The sequence below is a fragment of the Corythoichthys intestinalis genome, chromosome 16 (assembly GCF_030265065.1).
Source record: "Corythoichthys intestinalis isolate RoL2023-P3 chromosome 16, ASM3026506v1, whole genome shotgun sequence".
Classification (NCBI taxonomy): Eukaryota; Metazoa; Chordata; class Actinopteri; order Syngnathiformes; family Syngnathidae; genus Corythoichthys; species Corythoichthys intestinalis.
The window spans coordinates 11095854-11116256 of NC_080410.1; the positions used below are offsets into that span (position 1 = coordinate 11095854).

At 38.9% G+C, this 20403-nt stretch overlaps 1 protein-coding gene across 1 annotated transcript in view; it reads left to right on the forward strand.

The window, feature by feature from the left end:
* Positions 1-20403, forward strand: part of baiap2l2a (BAR/IMD domain containing adaptor protein 2 like 2a) — a 36800-nt gene that overhangs the window by 6992 nt on the left and 9405 nt on the right. Inside the window, exons 7-12 of the mRNA XM_057817058.1 lie at positions 1590-1721; positions 7343-7441; positions 7808-7874; positions 8211-8415; positions 10606-10671; positions 17135-17297. Of these exons, the coding sequence (XP_057673041.1) occupies positions 1590-1721; positions 7343-7441; positions 7808-7874; positions 8211-8415; positions 10606-10671; positions 17135-17297 (732 nt within the window). The remainder of the gene's footprint in view (positions 1-1589; positions 1722-7342; positions 7442-7807; positions 7875-8210; positions 8416-10605; positions 10672-17134; positions 17298-20403) is intronic.

A 20403-nucleotide genomic window follows, 5' to 3' on the forward strand; every position in this document is an offset into this window, starting at 1 on the left:
GATGCCACAGGGTGAGATCTTGCATGGAGCCCCAGATCGAGGGAGATTATTAGTGGTCTTGTATGTCTTCCATTTTCTAATAATTGCTCCCACAGTTGATTTCTTTACACCAAGCGTTTTACCTATTGCAGATTCAGTCTTCCTAGCCTGGTGCAGGTCTACAATTTTGTCTCTGGTGTCCTTCGACAGCTCTTTGGTCTTGGCCATAGTGGAGTTTGGAGTGTTACTGACTGAGTTTGTGGACAGGTGTCTTTTATACCGATAATGAGTTAAAACAGGTGCCATTAATACAGGTAACGGGTGGAGCCTCGTTAGCCCTCGTTAGACCTCGTTAGAAGAAGTTAGAACTCTTTGACAGCCAGAAATCTTGCTTGTTCGTAGGTGACCACCAGAGGTTGTGCTAGATTTTTTTGTTGTCTGTCATTTTGACTGACAGGGTCATAAAAATCCGGTCATAATCAATTTTTACCCGTCACTTAAATTTTTAAAATGATAATAATGACATTGTGGTGACCCTTTGTTTGGCATAATTCACCTTCCGTACTTGTGTGTCCATTTGGCCGAGCGCGTTAGCGGCTATGACACAGTCACGTGACAGAGACACTTAAGAGCCGCGCGCGTTCCGGCTTGAATAGAGAGTTCACAGAGAGCAGCAGGGCTATAGCAGCTAGACACAGCAATTCAAGCTAACAAGACTCTTAACATTGCATACCGCTTCAACATATTCAATAGTATTTAGTCTTCATTCATTTTAAATTAATATTCTGTCCGAACAAGCTTAACAGAGAATCCACACCGTGCCATCACACATCAAGCAGATGAATATGTAACTTTTTCTCCGCAGTGACAAAAACAGCTGACTCTGGCCCCAGTAGGTAGGTAGCCTACCATATGTAGCGTATGGAACAATGAAATTAACAGTTCACCTGCTGTGGCCTGAACGTAGTTTCACACCTTCCTCCTGGTGCGCATGGACTTGAATTGCGTGCCCGCTTGTTTAGTCCCTGTTTTTTCACCTCTTTTATCAAGACCATTGTCGTTTTGGGGCTTTTTGAAGAAACTTCGGACACTCAGTTGCCTTGACATTTTTCAGAGTAAGGCCAACGACGTCATGCATCAAGAGAGACAATAGCTAATTAATATGCTCACTCGCCACCCTGTGGTCTGGGGTGTGAATTGCTACCTGTCAAAATGACGGATGGACTTCAGTTTTTTCCGTCACCGTTTTAAAAAATCGGTCAACGACGGAAAATATTCGGTTAACGCGACCCCTGGTGACCACATACTTATTTTCCACTCTAATTTGGAAATACATTCTTTTAAAATCAAACAATGTGATTTTCTGTTTTTTTCTCCACATTCTGTCTCTCATGGTTGAGCTTTACCCATGTTGACAATTACAGGCCTCTCTTGAACTTGCACAATTGGTGGTTGACTAAATACTTATTTGCCCCACTGTATAACATATAAACGCCAAACGCAATTGACAAGGAGTTGTTTGATTCATTCATTAGATGTGCTCCAATTTTTTGTTCTTTATGGTGCAAGAGCAGTACATTATATACACTATCAACTATGCGTACACTCAGGATGGTGCTGAGCATTTACAGTTCCTTCGGGAAAGTCATAGTGAGGCTCTAAAGGAGGAAGAGAGAAGATATCGCTTTTTGGCTGAAAAACACTGTGGCCTCATCCAGTCCATCTCCCGCCTCATGAATAAGGTACACATCTCCCTTACCGTATTTCATGGCTTGTACTTTGGGTTTATTGACAGATTGACATAATGGCTTGGGGAAATCATGTAACTCATTACAGTGACGATCAGGAAGACCATAAGAGGGACGTGCTCAAAAGAGAATTCTCAATAATGTCTAATGATTGTGTCAGCTACAATTAGTCTCTGTGGGGGAAATTTTCCTTCCTTATAATGAGGGTCAACAACAGAGCAAGAGATTAGAAGATGATAAAGATTCAGCATCTTTAGCAGGATGGAGGAAAAGTTGCCTGTTTCGACTTCCTCCTCTTTCTTTCATCTATTCACAGCCAGTCAAACTGACAGCGGAACCTGACGGAATGGAAATGTCTACACGCTGTGTACCCAATAGGGAACTGACCACATTTCCTTTCGCTTCTGAACTAATGAAAAATCTCCTATTTATTTCCTATTAATTCAGCTTTAACGCACTGCCTACAATAGGCAAAGATAGACGTCCAGTTTATTAAAACTCAGAGGAATGAACGAATGTTAATTAACTCACTCCCAATCAAAAATTATTGGACGTCTCGCCCTGTCAATGACAGCCTGTGAGTTAAATATGACTGACATGTTCATAAGGCTGCAAAAAAAAAAGCTGACTAACAATGGCTAGGAGCTACTGTTAAACAATACTAATATTTTCAACTTGATATCGATACCCAAAAAAAAAAAAAAAAAATCCACTATTAAATGTTAATTTTTTTCAATGTTTCTCCACTGATGGTCATTATTTTTGATGCAAAAATATAAAAAATTTCAAATTGCATTAAGATTAACAGGATTAACTTGAGAATGCCCAAAAATCACCAGAAAGTGACCCAAAACAATAACAAGTGACCCATAAATGCCTGAAAACCAATAAAAAAATGAACTGAAATCAAAAGGTTACCCGAAATGCCCAAAGATCAACAGGAAGTGACAAATTCACGAGAAGTGACCCAGAAATGCCCTAAAATTAACACTAAAAAATCCAAAATGTACAGATAGCGACCCCAGAATGCCCCAAATTAACAAGGATGTAACCCAAAATGAATTGCCGATGTTCATTCCCCCCTCTCAGTGAAAATGAATTGTGTTAACAAGTAAAATTTAAAAATATCCTCTATAACGATCAAGAGTAGCGCCAAATCAAATTTACCTCATGACAACAAATTTCTGGTGACTTGTGTTAGTGCAAATACAAATAAATAGCTGCGTATTGATACAGTACTTTAGTAATCAAATACCGTATTCGGATACAATATTCCAAGATCGATACCTTTTGATACTTTTGACGACCCTACTTGCCTACCCAAAATGTGGCCCAAACTCAAAATAACATTACTTTAATCCAAGTGCGTAGGTTGGTCTCAATGTTGGTAGGGACAACATAACCTTAATCATTACCTGCATATACACATTTTGCTCAGGACGGGATATTAATAAAAATAAACAGATTGGGTGAACGGCAGTCAGGGCTACATTTCTCTCCAATAAGAACCTAATTGATTGATAGGCTTGATGACTGATGCAAAATCAATCTGTATTGACCTATACTAACTTTCACACAGCAAATTTACAGTATAACGTCTGAATCTGTTAACTTTTCTTGAATCTAGTTGAATAATTTTCATCTTGTTTTGAGTTTTAAAGGCTAGTTAACATTTTAATGCGTCAGATTCTTTCACTTACTTTTAGTAAATATTACCATTTGTTCTTATTAAGCCTATGTATCTAAAAGTCGGTCATTTTTCACATAAATCAAGAAAAACATGCTTTCAAATAATGTTTTGAACAATAGCTATTCTTGAATTAAGAACATTTGTTTTTCTTTTTTTTCTTTAACGTGTCCTGTTCAGCTGCTTGTCAAGGGAATGGAGATCTGAGTGTCCCATTGTGATCATTCAACGTACCTCGTTTATTAGCAGAAAGCAGCGAACAGGAGGGGAACAGAAGAAAAGGAGAGAGAGAGAGAGAGAGAGAGAGAGAGAGAGAAAGAGAGAGAGAGAGAGAGAGAGAGAGAGAGAGAGAGAGAGAGAGAGAGAGAGAGAGAGAGAGAAGGCGAGAGAAGAAGCATAAACAACAACAACAAATACATTGATCGCCAACACTAATAGTAGTATTTCAAGACTAGCACTAGCGGATAATTTCACCTATTTCTAGTAGATTTACGCTGAAAACAAGGGAATTTCATTTTTTTCCTTCAATTTTAAGGAGTTGGGTTTTTGCAGTGCATATGTATTGGTTCAGGTGATACACCGTTTGATTCAAACCTTTGTTTTCAAAAACTGCTAAAGAAACATTTTGAAAACTTCCAGAATAAATGTCTGGATTTTATTAGGAAATCTAAATTGCATTATTTGAACACAAATTATATTAACATACACAAGAAATATAAACTTGTTAATCATCTCTTAAGTATCCAGGAATGCAAAAAAATAAACATTCAATTCAATTTTATTTGTATAGCCCTCAATCACAACAGATGTCTCAAAGGACTTTACAGAGGCAATATGATACACAATTAGAAATGAAGCAACAAAGATGAATAGATACAGTTCAAGTCCTGGGTATCCCCTATCCTTAAGACCCTCCATGCCGGCAAGGAAAAACTCCAAAAACACCAGAGTCAATTGGGAGAAAAATGAGAAACCTCGGGGAGTACCACATTCAGGAGAGATCCACTCCCAGGACGGATAGACAGGAACCCCAGAACTGCTAATGGGAATTAGCAGGCAAAATTACAGTCCGTAAAAATGCAGTGGAGTAAAGGAGCAAGAAGAGGTCCATCTAGCCAGATGAGACGGGGTAGCAGCGAGGACGTCTATCCAGCCAGGGGTCCGGACAGTCAGGAGGCTGCAGCTGAAAAATAGCCCCTCCCCAGAGGGGAGGGGGGAAAGGGGACACCGGGTGACTAGTGATGAAGAGACTGGACAACTAGATATTAACATTGGAAAATAGAAATAAAGTAAGACAAGTGGTAGGTAGAGTAAGAAAAGGAGATAGAACTCAGCGGCTGTACTTCCCCCAGCATTATAGCTTCTAGTGCAGCTTCGACAAAACTGTGAGTCTACTCTGACTTCAACTAGCCTAACCATAAGCTTTGTCGAATAGGAACATTTTTAATCTAATCTTAAATGTGCAGACTGTCTCGGCTTCTTTAATACTAGCTGGAAGCTGATTCCATAAAACAGGGGCTTGGTGGCTAAAGGCTCTAGCTCCGACAGTACTTTTATAAACCCTGGGAACTACCAGTAGACCTGCATTCTGAGATCGGAGTGTTCTGTTGGGGCGGTATGGAACCAGAGCATCGGTGAGATAAGATGGCCCCAACCCATTAATGGTCTTAAATGTAAGAAGGAGTATTTTAAATTTAATTCTAAACTCGACTGGAAGCCAGTGAAGTGCCTGGAGCACAGGGGTGATGTGCTCTCATCTATTGGTTCCTGTTAAAAGTCTTGCTGCTGCGTTTTGGACTAGCTGAAGGCCTTTTAGAGAACTTTTAGGACAAGCTGCAAGTAGGGAGTTACAGTAATCCAATCTCGATGTAACGAACGCGTGAATTAATTTTTCTGCATCGCTTTTAGATAAAATATTTCTAATTTTGGCGATGTTACGCAGGTGAAAGAAAGCCGTTCTACAGGTTTGTTTAATGTGTGCTTTAAACGATAAGTCAGGGTCAAATAAAACTCCTAGGTTTTTAACTGTAGTGCTGGAGGCTACACTTACATTGTCCAGAGTGACTATCTGGGCAGCTAAAGAGTCTCTCACACTTTTCGGGCCTATTATAAGGACTGTCTTTTCAGGGTTAAGTAGAAGATAGTTAGTGCTCATCCAGGTATTTATATCTCGGACGCAGGTGCTTAGTTTTTCCACTTGCCTGACCTGCTCAGGTTTAATTGATAAATACAGTTGTGTGTCGTCAGCGTAACAATGAAAGTTAATGCTATGTTTTCTGATGATATTACCTAGAGGAAGCATATACAGCGTAAACAAAATGGGCCCGAGGACCGATCCTTGCGGCACACCATAACTAACTCTAGAGTACGATGATGATTGCTGGTTTACATTGACAAACTGGTACCTATTAGATAAATATGATTTGAACCAAACATTTGTCTTTACACCACTCAAAATTGTCTGTATAAATAAATTAAATACAACAAAACAACATCTTAGTCAGTGAATAACAAAAATAAATAAAAATAGAGCCTTCTTTCAGAAAAAACACTACTGCTTTGCACATAAATAAAATGAAAATGAAACCTGGGGAGAAGGGTATAAACCTTGGTTCACTACATTTCTTACAGTTTAATTAACGTTAACAGTAGAAAACATCCAGGAGGATAATTCTCTGAAAGCAGCTTATTCCTTGAGAAATTCTCACAGGTTAATGTTATGCCAACTCTGACGCAGGTCGCACTTTCAGTAGCAAAATTTGCGGTGTGTTCCCCACCTCTACAACACAGCAAAATAAAAATGAAAACTGGGAAGAAGGGGGTAAACCTTGGTACAGTAAATTTCCTGCAGCTGAGCAGAGTTTACTATATTTCTCACAGTTTAATTAAAGTAGAAAACACATACAGAAGGACACTTCTCCTAAGCAGTTTCCTACTCTGTTAGCAAGTTCACACAGTTCAATGCAATGGTAATGCTAAACTCTGATGCGGGTCGGAGTTTCAGTAGCAAAATTAGTGGTGCGTTTCACAACAATTCCGTTTTTCGTTACTTACAGCGGGCTGCTGACGGGAAAAAAAAACTTCTAATATCCCTCCCATGTGACATAATTCTGTACTGTGAGAGTTGCGTGTGTATGTGTGAGGGAGAGGGGGGGTCAAGTCATCAGCCAATCAAGCGTGCATTTGAGGGAAAAAACATGGAATGGTGAATGTAAGTCTGAAAATAATGAAAATAATTCACTTAAGATTGGAAGGGTCAATTCTATTGTTACAACAAATGGGAAGACAATCTAATTGACCTACTGTATATGACTGAACACATTATCTAATGCAAATAAGGTTGCTTAAAAAATGGTGGGGACAATTTGAGCCTCCTGAAAATTAGTAGAGTTTTGTCCCCACTGTCCCTGTGCAAACCTACACCTTTGCTTCAATCAAAAAAGTTGTTTAAAAAAATAAAAAAAATTAAATGTTTTTTTTTTTTTTTTTTTTTTTTGAGTCTCAAATTTTATTTTTGCATTCAAACAGGCTTTTATTTATTTATTTTTTTTATTGATTGAAGTGACATTTTTTGACGAAAATATATATTTTGATTAAAGCAACTTATTTTGAAAGAATAATACAGACACAAATCTACCTCCATGTATTAGAGGCATGTACAAACAGTTCAGTTTCACTATGTCCTTTGTTTTAAATAGTGCTTTTGTAGCCAGGTGAAATAATTGTATCTCCAAGTCAAATAATCTGTGAGGGAACTGCTCGTGCTTCAAAGGGCAAAAGCAATAAACTAGCTCTAATTACCTTCAGTCACAGGTTAGTGAGGTCATGCTTCGCACGCAATTATAGCTACTCTTCTGACATTCGTGTTCTTCATGCAAAAGTCTATGTAAACTGTTCTCATACTGGTATTGTGTGTGTTGTGAGGTAGAATGGAAGTTCCCTCCAGCAGAAGGCTGACTCCTGGAGAGAAGAGGTAAACGCCACCAGGGAATCGGATGGCATAAGGCCACCTGGCCTGGATAGCCCTGTGAGTTCATCACAAAGTTGATGCAAGTCAGCTTCACTGAGTTTATCAAGCAGAGTCATTGGTGCATAATGTTTGAGGTGGGATTCTGTTTCTCTGAACAGATTTGATGAAAGCTTTATCAAATCAGTTTGGATTTGTATCTCGTTACACAGTTAAAGGGAATGTAGTGCAGTGGGTGTTTTTGCTGCCAGAGTGCCATCTGGTGGCATGAGTGGTCTTTGCCAGCCACATGTTTAGCATGATAATAACCTCAGATATCATGGATTAAATAAAAATAAAATGAATCTTGACAAATTTGAATTTGTGCTAAAATGAGCATTTTCCAGGGTATGCGTTGTCTTGACTTTTCTATTCTTGGTTATGTAGGCACAAATAAGGCAAGAGAACAGGAGGAACAGAGAAGAGCAACCTCTTGGCAAAATACCATCAAGAGGTGAGAGAACATTTGAGAGGAGGAATTTATCATTTTTAATTAAAAAAAATAACTGCCAGCATATTTCAGTATTAATTTCTCTTGAATCAATGTTTTTCAATCAAATTTGCCAAACTCCACAAAATATTGTTGTTGATTAATTTTTTTTTTTTTTTTTTTTTTTGGGATCAAAATTAGAAATAGCTTGTTGAAAGAAAAAACAAAAACTCTTGGATGTGGGAAATCAATGGAAAATGTAAATGCTTCAGGTTGACATCAGGAATAGCTTCAGGATAGACTTCAATTTTTGCTATGACGTTTCAAGTACCAGTGTGCTTGATTTCTGTCTCTTTCCAGCTCCGTCTCCCCAGGGAAGCATATATCGCTCTGCAGCTGAATCGTCAGGGGGTTCAGGAAGAACCATGAGGGCCCGGGTGGCTCATCAACCTGACGGCTCCAATCCAACTCTACTGCCCTTTTCCAGGGGAGAGATGATCACTGTGCTGGTCCAGCAGACAAAAAACGGATGGCTGTATGGCCGGATAGCTGGCAACAATTCACGGTGAGTGCAAATGTGTATGTGTGTGTAACCTGGCTATCTCCTTTGTTAGGTACACCTGGTAAACGGCAAATGGAGAATACTTATTTTGTGCATTTATCTACAGTGTATCACAAAAGTGAGTACACCCCTAGCATTTCTGCAGATATTTAAATATATCTTTTCATGGGACAACACTGACAAAATGACACTTTGAAACAATGTAAAGTAGTCTGTTTGCAGCTTTGTGAAAGAATATATTTTATTCATGCTTATAAAACACATAACTGGTGTGATACTATATTCATTTGTTAGATTATTCATCCAGGTTTGTGTGTTGTATTTCTTTGAACAAAATACAAAGAGGTTCAGTTGACTGTCTTATCAGATATCAACTCCCTTTTGGTGCCAGCCACGGCCAGGTTCTCAAGGTTGTAAGTCACGAAGCTTTTCTGTGGAAAATTCCAAGAGCTGTAATAAGTTTCACTTCTGTTTCACAGTAAGCATCCAGTTTTGAGAAAGCCCAAATAAGGAGAAGCAGTTAGAGCTGACTCACTTTGAACTAGCCAATCATAACGCAGCACACACCCACTGCTATGACATGTTTCTGACCATGTGACTTTGTCCAATAAAAAGGCGCCGCGGGATTCGACAGGTGGGGAGACTCTTGTGTCGCTGGGCTTCGCACCTGCCGACCCCCGTGTGCACGTTAAACGAGACTCGAGTGATTCCTGACCGCAAGTTATTTAATCTCTGATCAGGTGGGAGGCTTCCTCTCCTCGTGACTGTCTTAAGAATAGAATACTGGTTGTGTTTTATTTCCTGACAAGCTTATATAACAGAGTTAAATTATGTTCCCCTCAAAATAACTCAAAAAATAGCCATTAATATCTAAACCCCTGGCAACAAAAGTGAGTACACCGCATGGGAACTACGTACATCCCTAAATGTCCAAATTGAGTACTGCTTGTCATTTTCCCTCCAAAATGTCATGTGATTCGTTACAGGAGTGCTGTCAGCATTGCTGCAGAGATTGAAGAGGTGGGGGGGTCATTCCCACCACCATGCTTGACTGAAGGCATGACACACCTATCTTTGTACTCCTCACCTGGACACCGCCACACATGCTTGAGACCATCGGAGCCAAACAAATTAATCTTCATCTCATCAGACCATAGGACATGTTTCTAGTAATCCATGTGCTTTGTTGTCATGTCCTTAGCAAACTGTTCGCGGGCGTTCTAGTGTACCGTCTTGAGAAGAGGCGTCCTCCTGGTGTGACAGCCATGCACACCAATTTGATGTAGAATACGGCGTATGGTCTGAGCACTAACAGGCTACCCCCCACCTCTTCAATCTCTGCAGCAATGCTGATAGCACTCCTGTAACGAGTCACATGACATTTTGGAGGGAAAATGACAAGCAGTACTCAATTTGGACATTTAGGGACGTACGTAGTTCCCATGCGGTGTACTCACTTTTGTTGCAAGGGGTTTAGATATTAATGGCTATGTTTTGAGTTATTTTGAGGGGAAAATAATTTAACTCTATTATATAAGATGCACACAGACTACTTTTCATTGTGTCAAAGTGTCATTTTGTCAGTGTTGTCCCATGAAAAGATATACTTAAATATCTGCAGAAATGCGAGGGGTGTACTCACATTTGTGGTACACTGTACATTATTATAATACCCAAAGTGCTTTACACATTTACCCTTTCACGCACACACACTAATGGTGCTGCTGCCATGCAAGGCGCTGCCAACCCTTTGGAGGCAGTTAGGGTTCAGTGCCTTGCCCAATGGCACTTCGCGGTGGGTAGTTGTAGCTGGAAATCGATAACCCTTCGGTCCCAGGACAACTCAAGCTACCAACTGCGCCCACACACCTGTGTAATATAATCAAATTTTACTGGGAGGCATCACTTTCAGAGCCTTATTTGGCTAGGTAAATTCCTATACTGTATTTCTCCTGCCTATTCACAACTTGCTACTTGTGAATTTACCTATTTGTTGATCTTTCTGTGTCATATGATCCTATGTCAAGACTCACATTTTTACTGTTTGTGTGCGAAATTCGGAGTTAGTTTTGCAAAAAATAATGTTTTAAAACTAATTTGCATAGTGGCTGTGTGTAACCAGTCAGTTCTTAATATCATCAGTCACAGCATGAACACCAAAGTTCTTTCTCCATTTCCTTCATTTATTTACAGTCAGGGATGGTTTCCGGCCTCCTATGTGGAAGAAGTGGATGACCTTCCTATAAAAGCTGACTTAAGGTAAAACATCAACCTTTTACAGAAAAAAATACAACTTGAAATTGTTTAGTTTAAAAATAACAACAGATTTTGTTGATCGTTGCAAGGTTTCCATTTAGGATTCATGTTACGTCCTCACCTCCAGAGAACTTCAGCCTCATTAGCCTCTGTCAAATGGGAATCTTTTTTTTTTTAATCATTTGGAGCGTGTCAGATGCACCAACTTTGATCTGTCCATATCAATCCATTGCAAATTAACGTGACTGGATTTCACAATACTTTAAGGATAATGAAGGGCACCAATAAGTGCTAAACTATTGTTTTTACTTAGAGCGAGTGCTTGGATTGGTTTTAGTACATTTTATGTATAGGTCATGGATCATTTTTAAGTGTGTCTAATTAATTTATTGTCTGCCACTGACAGCGCCAGACGTCCAATCCATTCAAGGGCATAGGTTTGGTTTCAGAATTGGTAGGGACGATATAACATCATAACCCACATGTGCACCTTATCCTGGGGACGGGACATTAATAAGACCAAACAGATTGGGTGTACGGGGTTCAGGCCTAAATTTCTCATGATTATGAATCTAATTAATTGATAGGCTAAATGATCAATGCAAAATATAACTATTGCCTGATACTAACTTTCACACTGCAAATTTATAACGTTTTTATCTGATAATTTCCTAAATCTAGTCGAATAATTTCTCCATCTTGTTTTGAGTGTTAAAGACTAGTTAACAGATTATTACATTAGATTGTTCAACTTAAATTAAGTAAATATAACTATTTGTTCAGACTATACATCTAAAAGTTGGTCATTTTTCACCTGAATCCAGAAAAAATTGCTTTCAAATAATTCTTGAATTAAGAACATTTCTGACAAACAAGCTTTTTTTTAAGATTAAATATACTAACTTTTTTGCTAAAAATAAGTCTGACAAGCTTATTTCCAGTAAGCTATTTTTCTTACTTCAAGAAATCTAAATGAGTAAAATCTACTTGAAGCGCTGACAGATCATTTCACTTATTTCTTGTAGATTTACACTTGAAACAAGGGAAATTAACTACTTTTAAAGCAGTAATGTGAAGTAAGGTTGGCCAACCATGTCTTTGAATAATATCAATGGCTAAACAGTTATAAGCATATTTTCGTTATTTTTTTTTAACGCAACCCTTCCAGATTCTTTGTTTAACCCATAGCAACGCCCTTGACAACGAAACTGCTTTTCTTCGGCAATCTTCGGTAATCTTCGGAAATTACGTCACACCTAGAAGTGCAAGGGAAGTCCGCCGTAGAACAGTATTGTTTGTTGCATTGCTTCTCGGTAAGATGCCACGGCGGTGTGTGGCGATGTTTTGTTCTCACTCAAACGAAAAGTTGTATCAGTGGCCAAAGGATAGCAGGGCACGTAAATGGACATCTTTCGTTCGCACGAAGCGAATGACTTTCACGCCATCATCGAGTAGTGTTCTCTGCTGCAAACACTTCGAAGATGCCTGCTTCCTTAACTGTCCTGCTTATGATCAAGGATTTGCCAAAAAGTAACTGTGATTTTTGGATAGATGACTGATGACTTTGTCAAAGCAGAGCTGCCAACTGTTGTGGAATGAACAGTATAAGCTAGCGACGTTGGCCGAAAGTTAACTCGTGGCAATCCTCGATCGTAGTTGTTGTTGCGTTCGCTAGGTTAAGCATGTTTAAATTGTGCGTCATCTACGATCTTGTCCGAAAGGGTTAAGCCACTGTCAATCGGGAAAGGGGTGTGGATGTGCATATAAGTGGGTTGGCGTCGCAGTAATTCACGGTCACGTTGCAGTAAGAGACACACACCGCCGGTGAGTTTGTGCACATTTATTTGTATTTGTATTATGTATTTCCACCTTCATGCTTCAAGCATTGCATTGCATTTGTACGTTTCGGCAAAAAGCTCATAACAAGACACTATGCACGATCCGTTTAAGAGACGCTGGAGTAGTAGGAGGCGAGGAGGAGATCAGCGAGAAGCAAAACTTTGCGGTCGAATGTGGCGGCAGTCCGCTATTATTTTGTTTTCTTATAGTTGCCACATTAAAATGGAGAAAGCCATCAACGACTCATCTCCTTCTTTCCCCCCAACGGTTTTATATTATTATTATATATGCACGAGAGCTGCCCGATCTGCCAAAATAAACATGAAGTCTGATTATTATTTTTTTTAACAATGTCATCAGATAGTCAAAAACGTAAAATTATGTGCAAATGCCTGCATCTTTAAATCATGATAATAACAACAGCCTATATCTTACCAATCTTGTAATCTCGATGGGTCTTGTATCCATTCCATGTCAAGTAGTCTAGGCACATTGTTTGCATCCTTATTAGCGTCTAGTCAATACATGTTAGGTCCAACATAAAATTCCAAGCTCCTCTTCTTCCTCCAATTCTTCAAAAACTTGGATCACCTCCCTTGCGCTCGATCTATCGCTTATATCGCTGTTTGAAGGGCTTTGTATGGTGGCCGTATGTATGGAGCTGCCATCGCTGTTCCCGGTGTGATGTACCACTTCCGGGTTCGTCCCCTTTCAGGCTTGAACTTCGGAAACGCAATTTTTTTTGTCAAATATACAACATATAAATTATTTTTTCATGCTTTATTTGTTGGACAATGTTTAATTACTTTAATTGTGACCCTATTTGGCATGTTATGAAATTACTTCACATTACTGCTTTAAGGAGTTGTGTTTTTGCAGTGCATATGTTTTGGTTCAGGTGATACACTGTTCGATTGAAACCTTTGTTTTCAAAAACTACTATAGGAAAAATTTGAAAGCTTCCAGAGTAAATTTCTGGTGTTTATTAGCAAATTTAAATAGCAATATTCCAACATAAATTATATTAACATAAACACAAAATTACAAACTTGTTAATAATCTCTCAACTATCCAGGAAGCAAGAAATAAACATTTGTCTTACGACCACTCAACATTGTCTGTCAGAAATGAATAAATTAAATATAACTGAAAAAACTTCTTAGTCAGGGAATAACAAACATGAATAAAAATGGAACCTTCTTTCAGGTAAAACAATACGGCTTTTGTCTACAAGCACAGCCAAACTCAACAAAAAACAGAAAGCTTCTGTGGGCCGCTTTAAGACAATGTAAATAAAATAAGAATTAAAATTGGGGAAAAGGGGTTGAACCTCGGTTCAGTACATTACTCACAGTTTAATAAACGTTAACCTCAGAAAAGGTACAGGAGGATATTTCTCTCAAAGCCGATTCCTACTTGAGTTCGGGATATCCACACAGATTAATGCTATGCTAACTCTGATGCAGATCGGACTTTCAGTTGCAAAATTAGTGGTGTGTTACCCACCTCCACAACATTGATGTCTTTTTACATTTCTTACAGTGGCTGCTGCTGGCGGAAAAAAAACTTTAAATATTCCTCGTCTTCGAAGGGGGTGGAGGAGGCGGCATGTTGTATTTGTGTCGGAGCTGTCCTTGCATGTGTGTGTGTGTGGGGGGGGGGTGTCAACTCATCAGGCAATCAAACTTACGTTTGAAAAAATGGACTGGCACATTCAGCAAGTGAAAAGGGGTTAATGTAAGTCTGAACATAATGAAAGTAATTCACTTAATAATAGCAGGGTCAATTCTATCTTTACAACATATGGGAAGACAATCTAAATGACCTACTTTATGTAACTGAAGTTATTAAATAATGTAAATAAGGTTGCTTAAAAGTTGGTGGGGACATTTTGAGCATCCTGAAAAGTCGGTAGTGTTATGTCCCTACCGTCCCTATGCAAACCTACACCCTTGAATCCATTTGAAGTGGGAGGGTTTGTTCATCCGCTGCCACCCACCCACTTCAAATGCTTTAGATGTCTATAAGTGATAAACTCATTGAAATTCACAGCGGAAGGGTGAAAATAGATACATGATTGGCAAAATACAGTATCATCATCAATGGCACTGACAGAGTTAAGAGTTCATTTTGCCGCTTTACCCCAGGCTGTCTTGATTTATGTCTTAGACCAATATTCAGGGCTGGAATAATGACATGAGCCATTTAAAATATTTGGGTGACCCAGCGCCTTCAGGAACGTCACCGAGAGCTTTTAGCTTAAACATAATTCATTCACTGTGGACTTCTATCATACTTTGACTTAATACTTTATTGTATATGAGGAAACTGGAGGCTGAGTGTAGAAATCAACCAATATTGAGAGCGTAGTCTCTATCTTCCAAATGAGCAACCGATAACAAACTATTGAACCTTGTAGTTGCTATGAAATGGTAACCATCACAACAAATATGAAAATATGACTGCACGTATATAATTTTACATGTAGTTTTTTATTTATTTATTTATTTTGACCATTTCATAGTTATTCCATCCAAAACAACGCATCAGGAAATGCCCACTCTTTTTCAGCAATTTTGGTTGTGACATCACAACCAGAACTGATGATCATTTCTAGTTTTCTAGTGCTGTGTTACATGTTGACAGAATGACAGAACGGTTACATGGCAACAAGAGAATAGAAAACCTATGGATAGCATGCTAAGAGACTGCAAAAATCTTCAGCTAATTCTGTGTGTGACATAATCTTCTGTTAGATTTTTTTTAGTGGGCGGGGCCAATGCAGCTGATAAAGTAAGACTACTTAGAATCTAATTTCATTATTAAGCCTTTTCTGTCACTTTTTAGGATGGATTTGTGTCCAAAATATGCTCTGCTATCATTTTAAAGTTAGTTGCTGTAGTAATTCATAGCATCTTTAACTAGTGTTGCCAATACTAGTATCAATACCTGTACCGATACAGCAGTAAAATGATGTATTCGGTATCGTTGAGTACTAAGAAATAACGTGCCAATGCTGCGCCATATGTCCTTTTTTGTCTCTAACTGCTGGTTGCCCTGTCCAAGATGGTCACCAGCTACGGACACTGCAAAAGATGATGATAGACGTCCAATCATGTAGCATCCAATCATCCTTCTGTTGTGAATTTAAATGAGTTTATTACAAAGAGACGGCCAATCCATTTGAAGCGGGAGGGTGGCTAGACCTCCCATTTCAAATTAATCGGACGTCTCTCAATGGCAGACAATGAGTTAAGCAGTGTGTGACAAAGCCGTTATAGCACTTACATTACATTCAACTGAAAATGCAGTAATTTAGTATGAAAAGGGAAAAAAATGTATATTTTTATATATAACGTGGTATCGGTACAGTATCGGCATCGGCCGATAGTGTCGGTATCGGAAGCCAAACATGGTGTTGGTGCAGCACTAAACATGCTGAAATAGTACGTTTAATCAAATATTCTAAGTACTGTATGATATGATTACATATACAGTGTGCAGTCTTTGTATCTATGTATGTATGTATGTATGTATGCATGTACAGTGTACCACAAAAGTGAGTACACCCCTCGCATTTCTGCAGATATTGAAGTACTGTATATCTTTTCATGGGACAACACTGACAAAATGACACTTTGACACAATGAAAAGTAGTCTGTGTGCAGCTTATATAATAGAGTTAACTTATTTTCCCCTCAAAATAACTCAAAATATAGCCATTAATATTGAAACCCCTGGCAACAAAAGTGAGTACACCGCATAGGAACTATGTACATCCCTAAATGTCCAAATTGAGTACTGCTTGTCATTTTCCCTCCAAAATGTCATGTGACTCGTTACAGGAGTGCTGTCAGCATTGCTGCAGAGATTGAAGAGGTGGGGGGTCAGCCTGTTAGTGCTCAGACCATACGCCACACTCTACATCAAATTGGTTTGCATGGCTGTCACCCCAAGAGGAAGCCTCTTCTAAAGACGATACATATGAAAGCCCGCAAACAGTTTGCTGAAGACATGTCAACAAAGTACATAGATTACTGGATCCATGTCCTATGGTCTGATGAGACGGGTGGGCTTTCTTGTGTACTGTCTTCAAAAGAGGCTTCCTCCTGGGTTGACAGCCATGCACACCCTCTTTAATCTCTGCAGCAATGCTGACAGCACTCTTGTAACGAGTCACATGACATTTTGGAGGGAAAATGACAAGCGGGACTCAATTTGGACATTTAGGGATGCACATAGTTTCTAAGGGGTGTACTCATTTTTGTTGCCAGGGGTTTAGATAGTAATGGCTATATTTTGAGTTACTTTGAAGGGAAAATAAATTAACTTTATTATATAAACTGCAGACAGAGTACTTTTCATTGTCTCAAAGTGTCATTTTGTCAGTGTTGTCCCATTAAAAGATATACTTAAATATCTGCAGAATGCGAGGGGTGCACTCACTTTTGTGATACACTGTATGTATGTATGTATGTATGTATATATATATATATATATATATATATATATATATATATATATATATATATATATATATATATATATATATATATGTATGTATGTATGTATGTATGTATGTATGTATGTATGTATGTATGTATTTATAACATGCATGTACTTTTAGTAATTCTGCTCTCCGGGGAAGAAGCAACAGTAGTGTGAGTAGTCGTATGGACAACCCAAGAACAAACACGCCACCTCCGCCGCCTCCCCTTCTGCCATTGCAGTCTTCAAATAAACCTTCCCAGATGCAAACGGGCACTTCAGACAGGAATCCAGAGAAAAAGGTATTGCAATCTAAGATTAATTATTAATCAGTCTAAGTGACTTAATGATTTCACCTGCAAGATGTGTATGGTTTCCTCTCAGAAGAAGGCCAAGCCATGTGTTTTGTTTCTTCAATCCAATTATAGAAACTAAAAGTATTATGTAACAATCTATTATTTAGTCTTTATGGAATTTTACATTGTTTTGATTCATTCATTCATCTTTTTAACCGCTTATTCTCACAAGGGTCACAGGGGTGCTTGGACTTATCACAGTGAATAACGGGCAGGAGGCTGGGTATACCAGGAATTGGTTGCCAGCTAGTCGTAGGGCACATAGAGACAAACAACCATTCATGCACACACTCACACCTACGGACAATTTGGAGTGTTCAATCAAATTCCCATGCATGTTTTTGGGATGTGGAAGAAAGCCAGAGTACTTGGAGAGATCACATGTAGACACAGGGAGAACATTCAAACTCCATACAGGGAGGTTGGCGCAGGGATTGAACCAACAATCTCAGAACTGTGAGGTGGACCTGCTAACCTTACATTGTTTTGATCATGCTAATTATTTTATCTCACCAATGCAAGTATAAGCAAAGAGATAATGAGTGACTATAAATACTTTTTGGGTGATGCATAAGCCACTACTTAATACCACCAATATCACCTCGCAGTTTTAGAAACAAAACATACAAAAACACGATACAGCAGCAAGAAACTGTTCCCCTTACAGTACATTATCTGCAATTGAGACTCATTATTGAGTTAATGATGTGATAAAACATACACATTTGAAGTAAAATCCATTATCTGCAATTGTGACTCATTATTGAGTTAATGATGTGATAAAACATACACATTTGAAGTAAAATCCATCATATTCCCCAGGTATCCTGATGATTAGCTCAGCTCAACTTTACTAATATAGCACTTTAAAAACAACAGCAGCTGAATACAAAGTCCTGTAAATGTATTTAGTGTGTGCAGCTTGTTGTAGGATTTGCCAGTCAAAATTGACTAATAAAAATAAATAAATAAAATAAACGTGTCAGCCAGTCAACTCACCATGTGAGGGAAATTTAAAATATGAACAATAAAAAAGGGCACTTTACTAGTATAGTTTGTTACCTAGGTAGTTAGATTGATGTATCAAAACAGAGACTTAACCCCTTAATGCCTATTGTGGCAAATTATTCCAGATTAAAGCAGTCTCAATGCGTTTTTACTTCATATGCCTTTCATCGCTTATTTGCATCATACATAAAATTATATCTTTTATTTTATTATTTTACGATGTGTTGCATGATCACTAAATGCGAGTCATGCCAGTTGAAATGGATTCAATGTCTATAGTGTTAATGGCAGTGAATGAGTTAATTAACTTTATCAAATTGATTTTGAAAGCACAGACACCATTGAAATATTTTTAAATCTTAATCTTTCAACTTTTGGCATCAAGGGGTTAAATCTGATATCAAACAAAAAAGGCAAAAAGCCACGCACGCAATCTGGAAACTTGGAAGCCTAGAAAAACTGTATGGAATGAAAAGAATTGAAGAGGAAAACTTTATTGGATAAGCATTCAAATTTGTGTTGTTAAATGTAAGCCGGTGTTTCTGGTTGTGTAGACCAATAGAGAGAGCATCGCTGCCAATTGTTGGCATAGCACGGATCTGACCAGGAGTGGATAAAGTACACACTTTTGTATACTTAACCCTTTATTGCCGAATGTATCACATTTGATACACATTGAATTTCATGATTTTGAGACTAATTCCGAATTTTGAAATATCTTTCCTCCAAAAAAATAATGGATGCAAGTCAACTCATGCATCTGCAGGTTCCATAAGAAAAAAAACAGGATTTAGCAAGGGTTATAGATATTAGAGCGCTTATTACACATATTGTTTTTTCTTTTTTACGAATTTGAAAAAAGGTTTCATTAAGGCCTTATTTTTCAAATTATGTGATTCTCTGACAATTGCTTCATATTGTAGGCATTAAAGTTAAGTAAAAGTACAGACACAGGTGCAAACAATTACTTTACTATTCACTAAGAAAAAGTTACTGAAGTAAAAGTAAAAAATGCTTGCTTTAAAATTTACTTTACAAGTAAAAAGTAATCGCCCGATGCAAAAATGTAATATGAATATATACATACATACATACATATATATATATATATATATATATATATATATACATACATACATATATGTCAGGGAATGCGCGGGCAGGCAGGTAGGTTGTGTGGACCCAAAAGCAGTGAAACAAAAATGCAAGGCAGGTGGCAGAGAACTCAAAAAGGCTTTAATGATAACTAACAAAAGGCACAAAGTACAAAACAAAGGCTGTGGTGATCAAAAAACTATCAACAAATAACTTAGGTCACTAACAAAGGCTGAATATCAAAAACTTACTGAGACGAACACGAGGGCTAGGACAGGACTTCAACTTTGACGCAGACACAGACATTGACAATGACGCAACGAGGAGTGAACAGAAAATGGGAGCTTATATACACACAAGCAAACAAGGGTTAACGAGACAACAAGGAACAGGTGAGCACAGGGGGATAGGCAAGGAGAAGGCACATCAGGTGAAATCAATGGGCAATCACAGGGACAAGTTACACTAGGAGAAAACAAATACAAAACCTAACAGTACCCCCCCCTCAAGGGACGGATCCCAGACGTCCCGATGAAAACAAAGTCCCAAACACGGCGAGAAGAAGGATGCTGAAGGAGGGAGCAACATTAGCCCGTCAGGGCTAGTCAGGCGGGCGTCCAGGACGCCAGACGTGGGCCGATTGCACGGGTCGACCGGGTGGGCGTTTGGGGCGCCAGACGTTGGGTGACCGCACAGGATGATCAGGCGGGCGCCCCGGGCGAGGTAGGACTTTGCCGTTCATGCCACTAAGCCGTGGCAGGAAGCGAGGAGCGACGTCGTCGTCATCGTAAAGAGAGTCAGGCACGTCGTCGGAGTCGGGCGGACCAGGCACTGAGTCGTCGTCGGAGTCGGGCGGACCAGGCACTGAGGCGTCGTCGGAGTCGGGCGGACCAGGCACTGAGGCGTCGTCGTCGTCGTCGGAGACTGCTGGCGGAACAGCAGCGGCGTC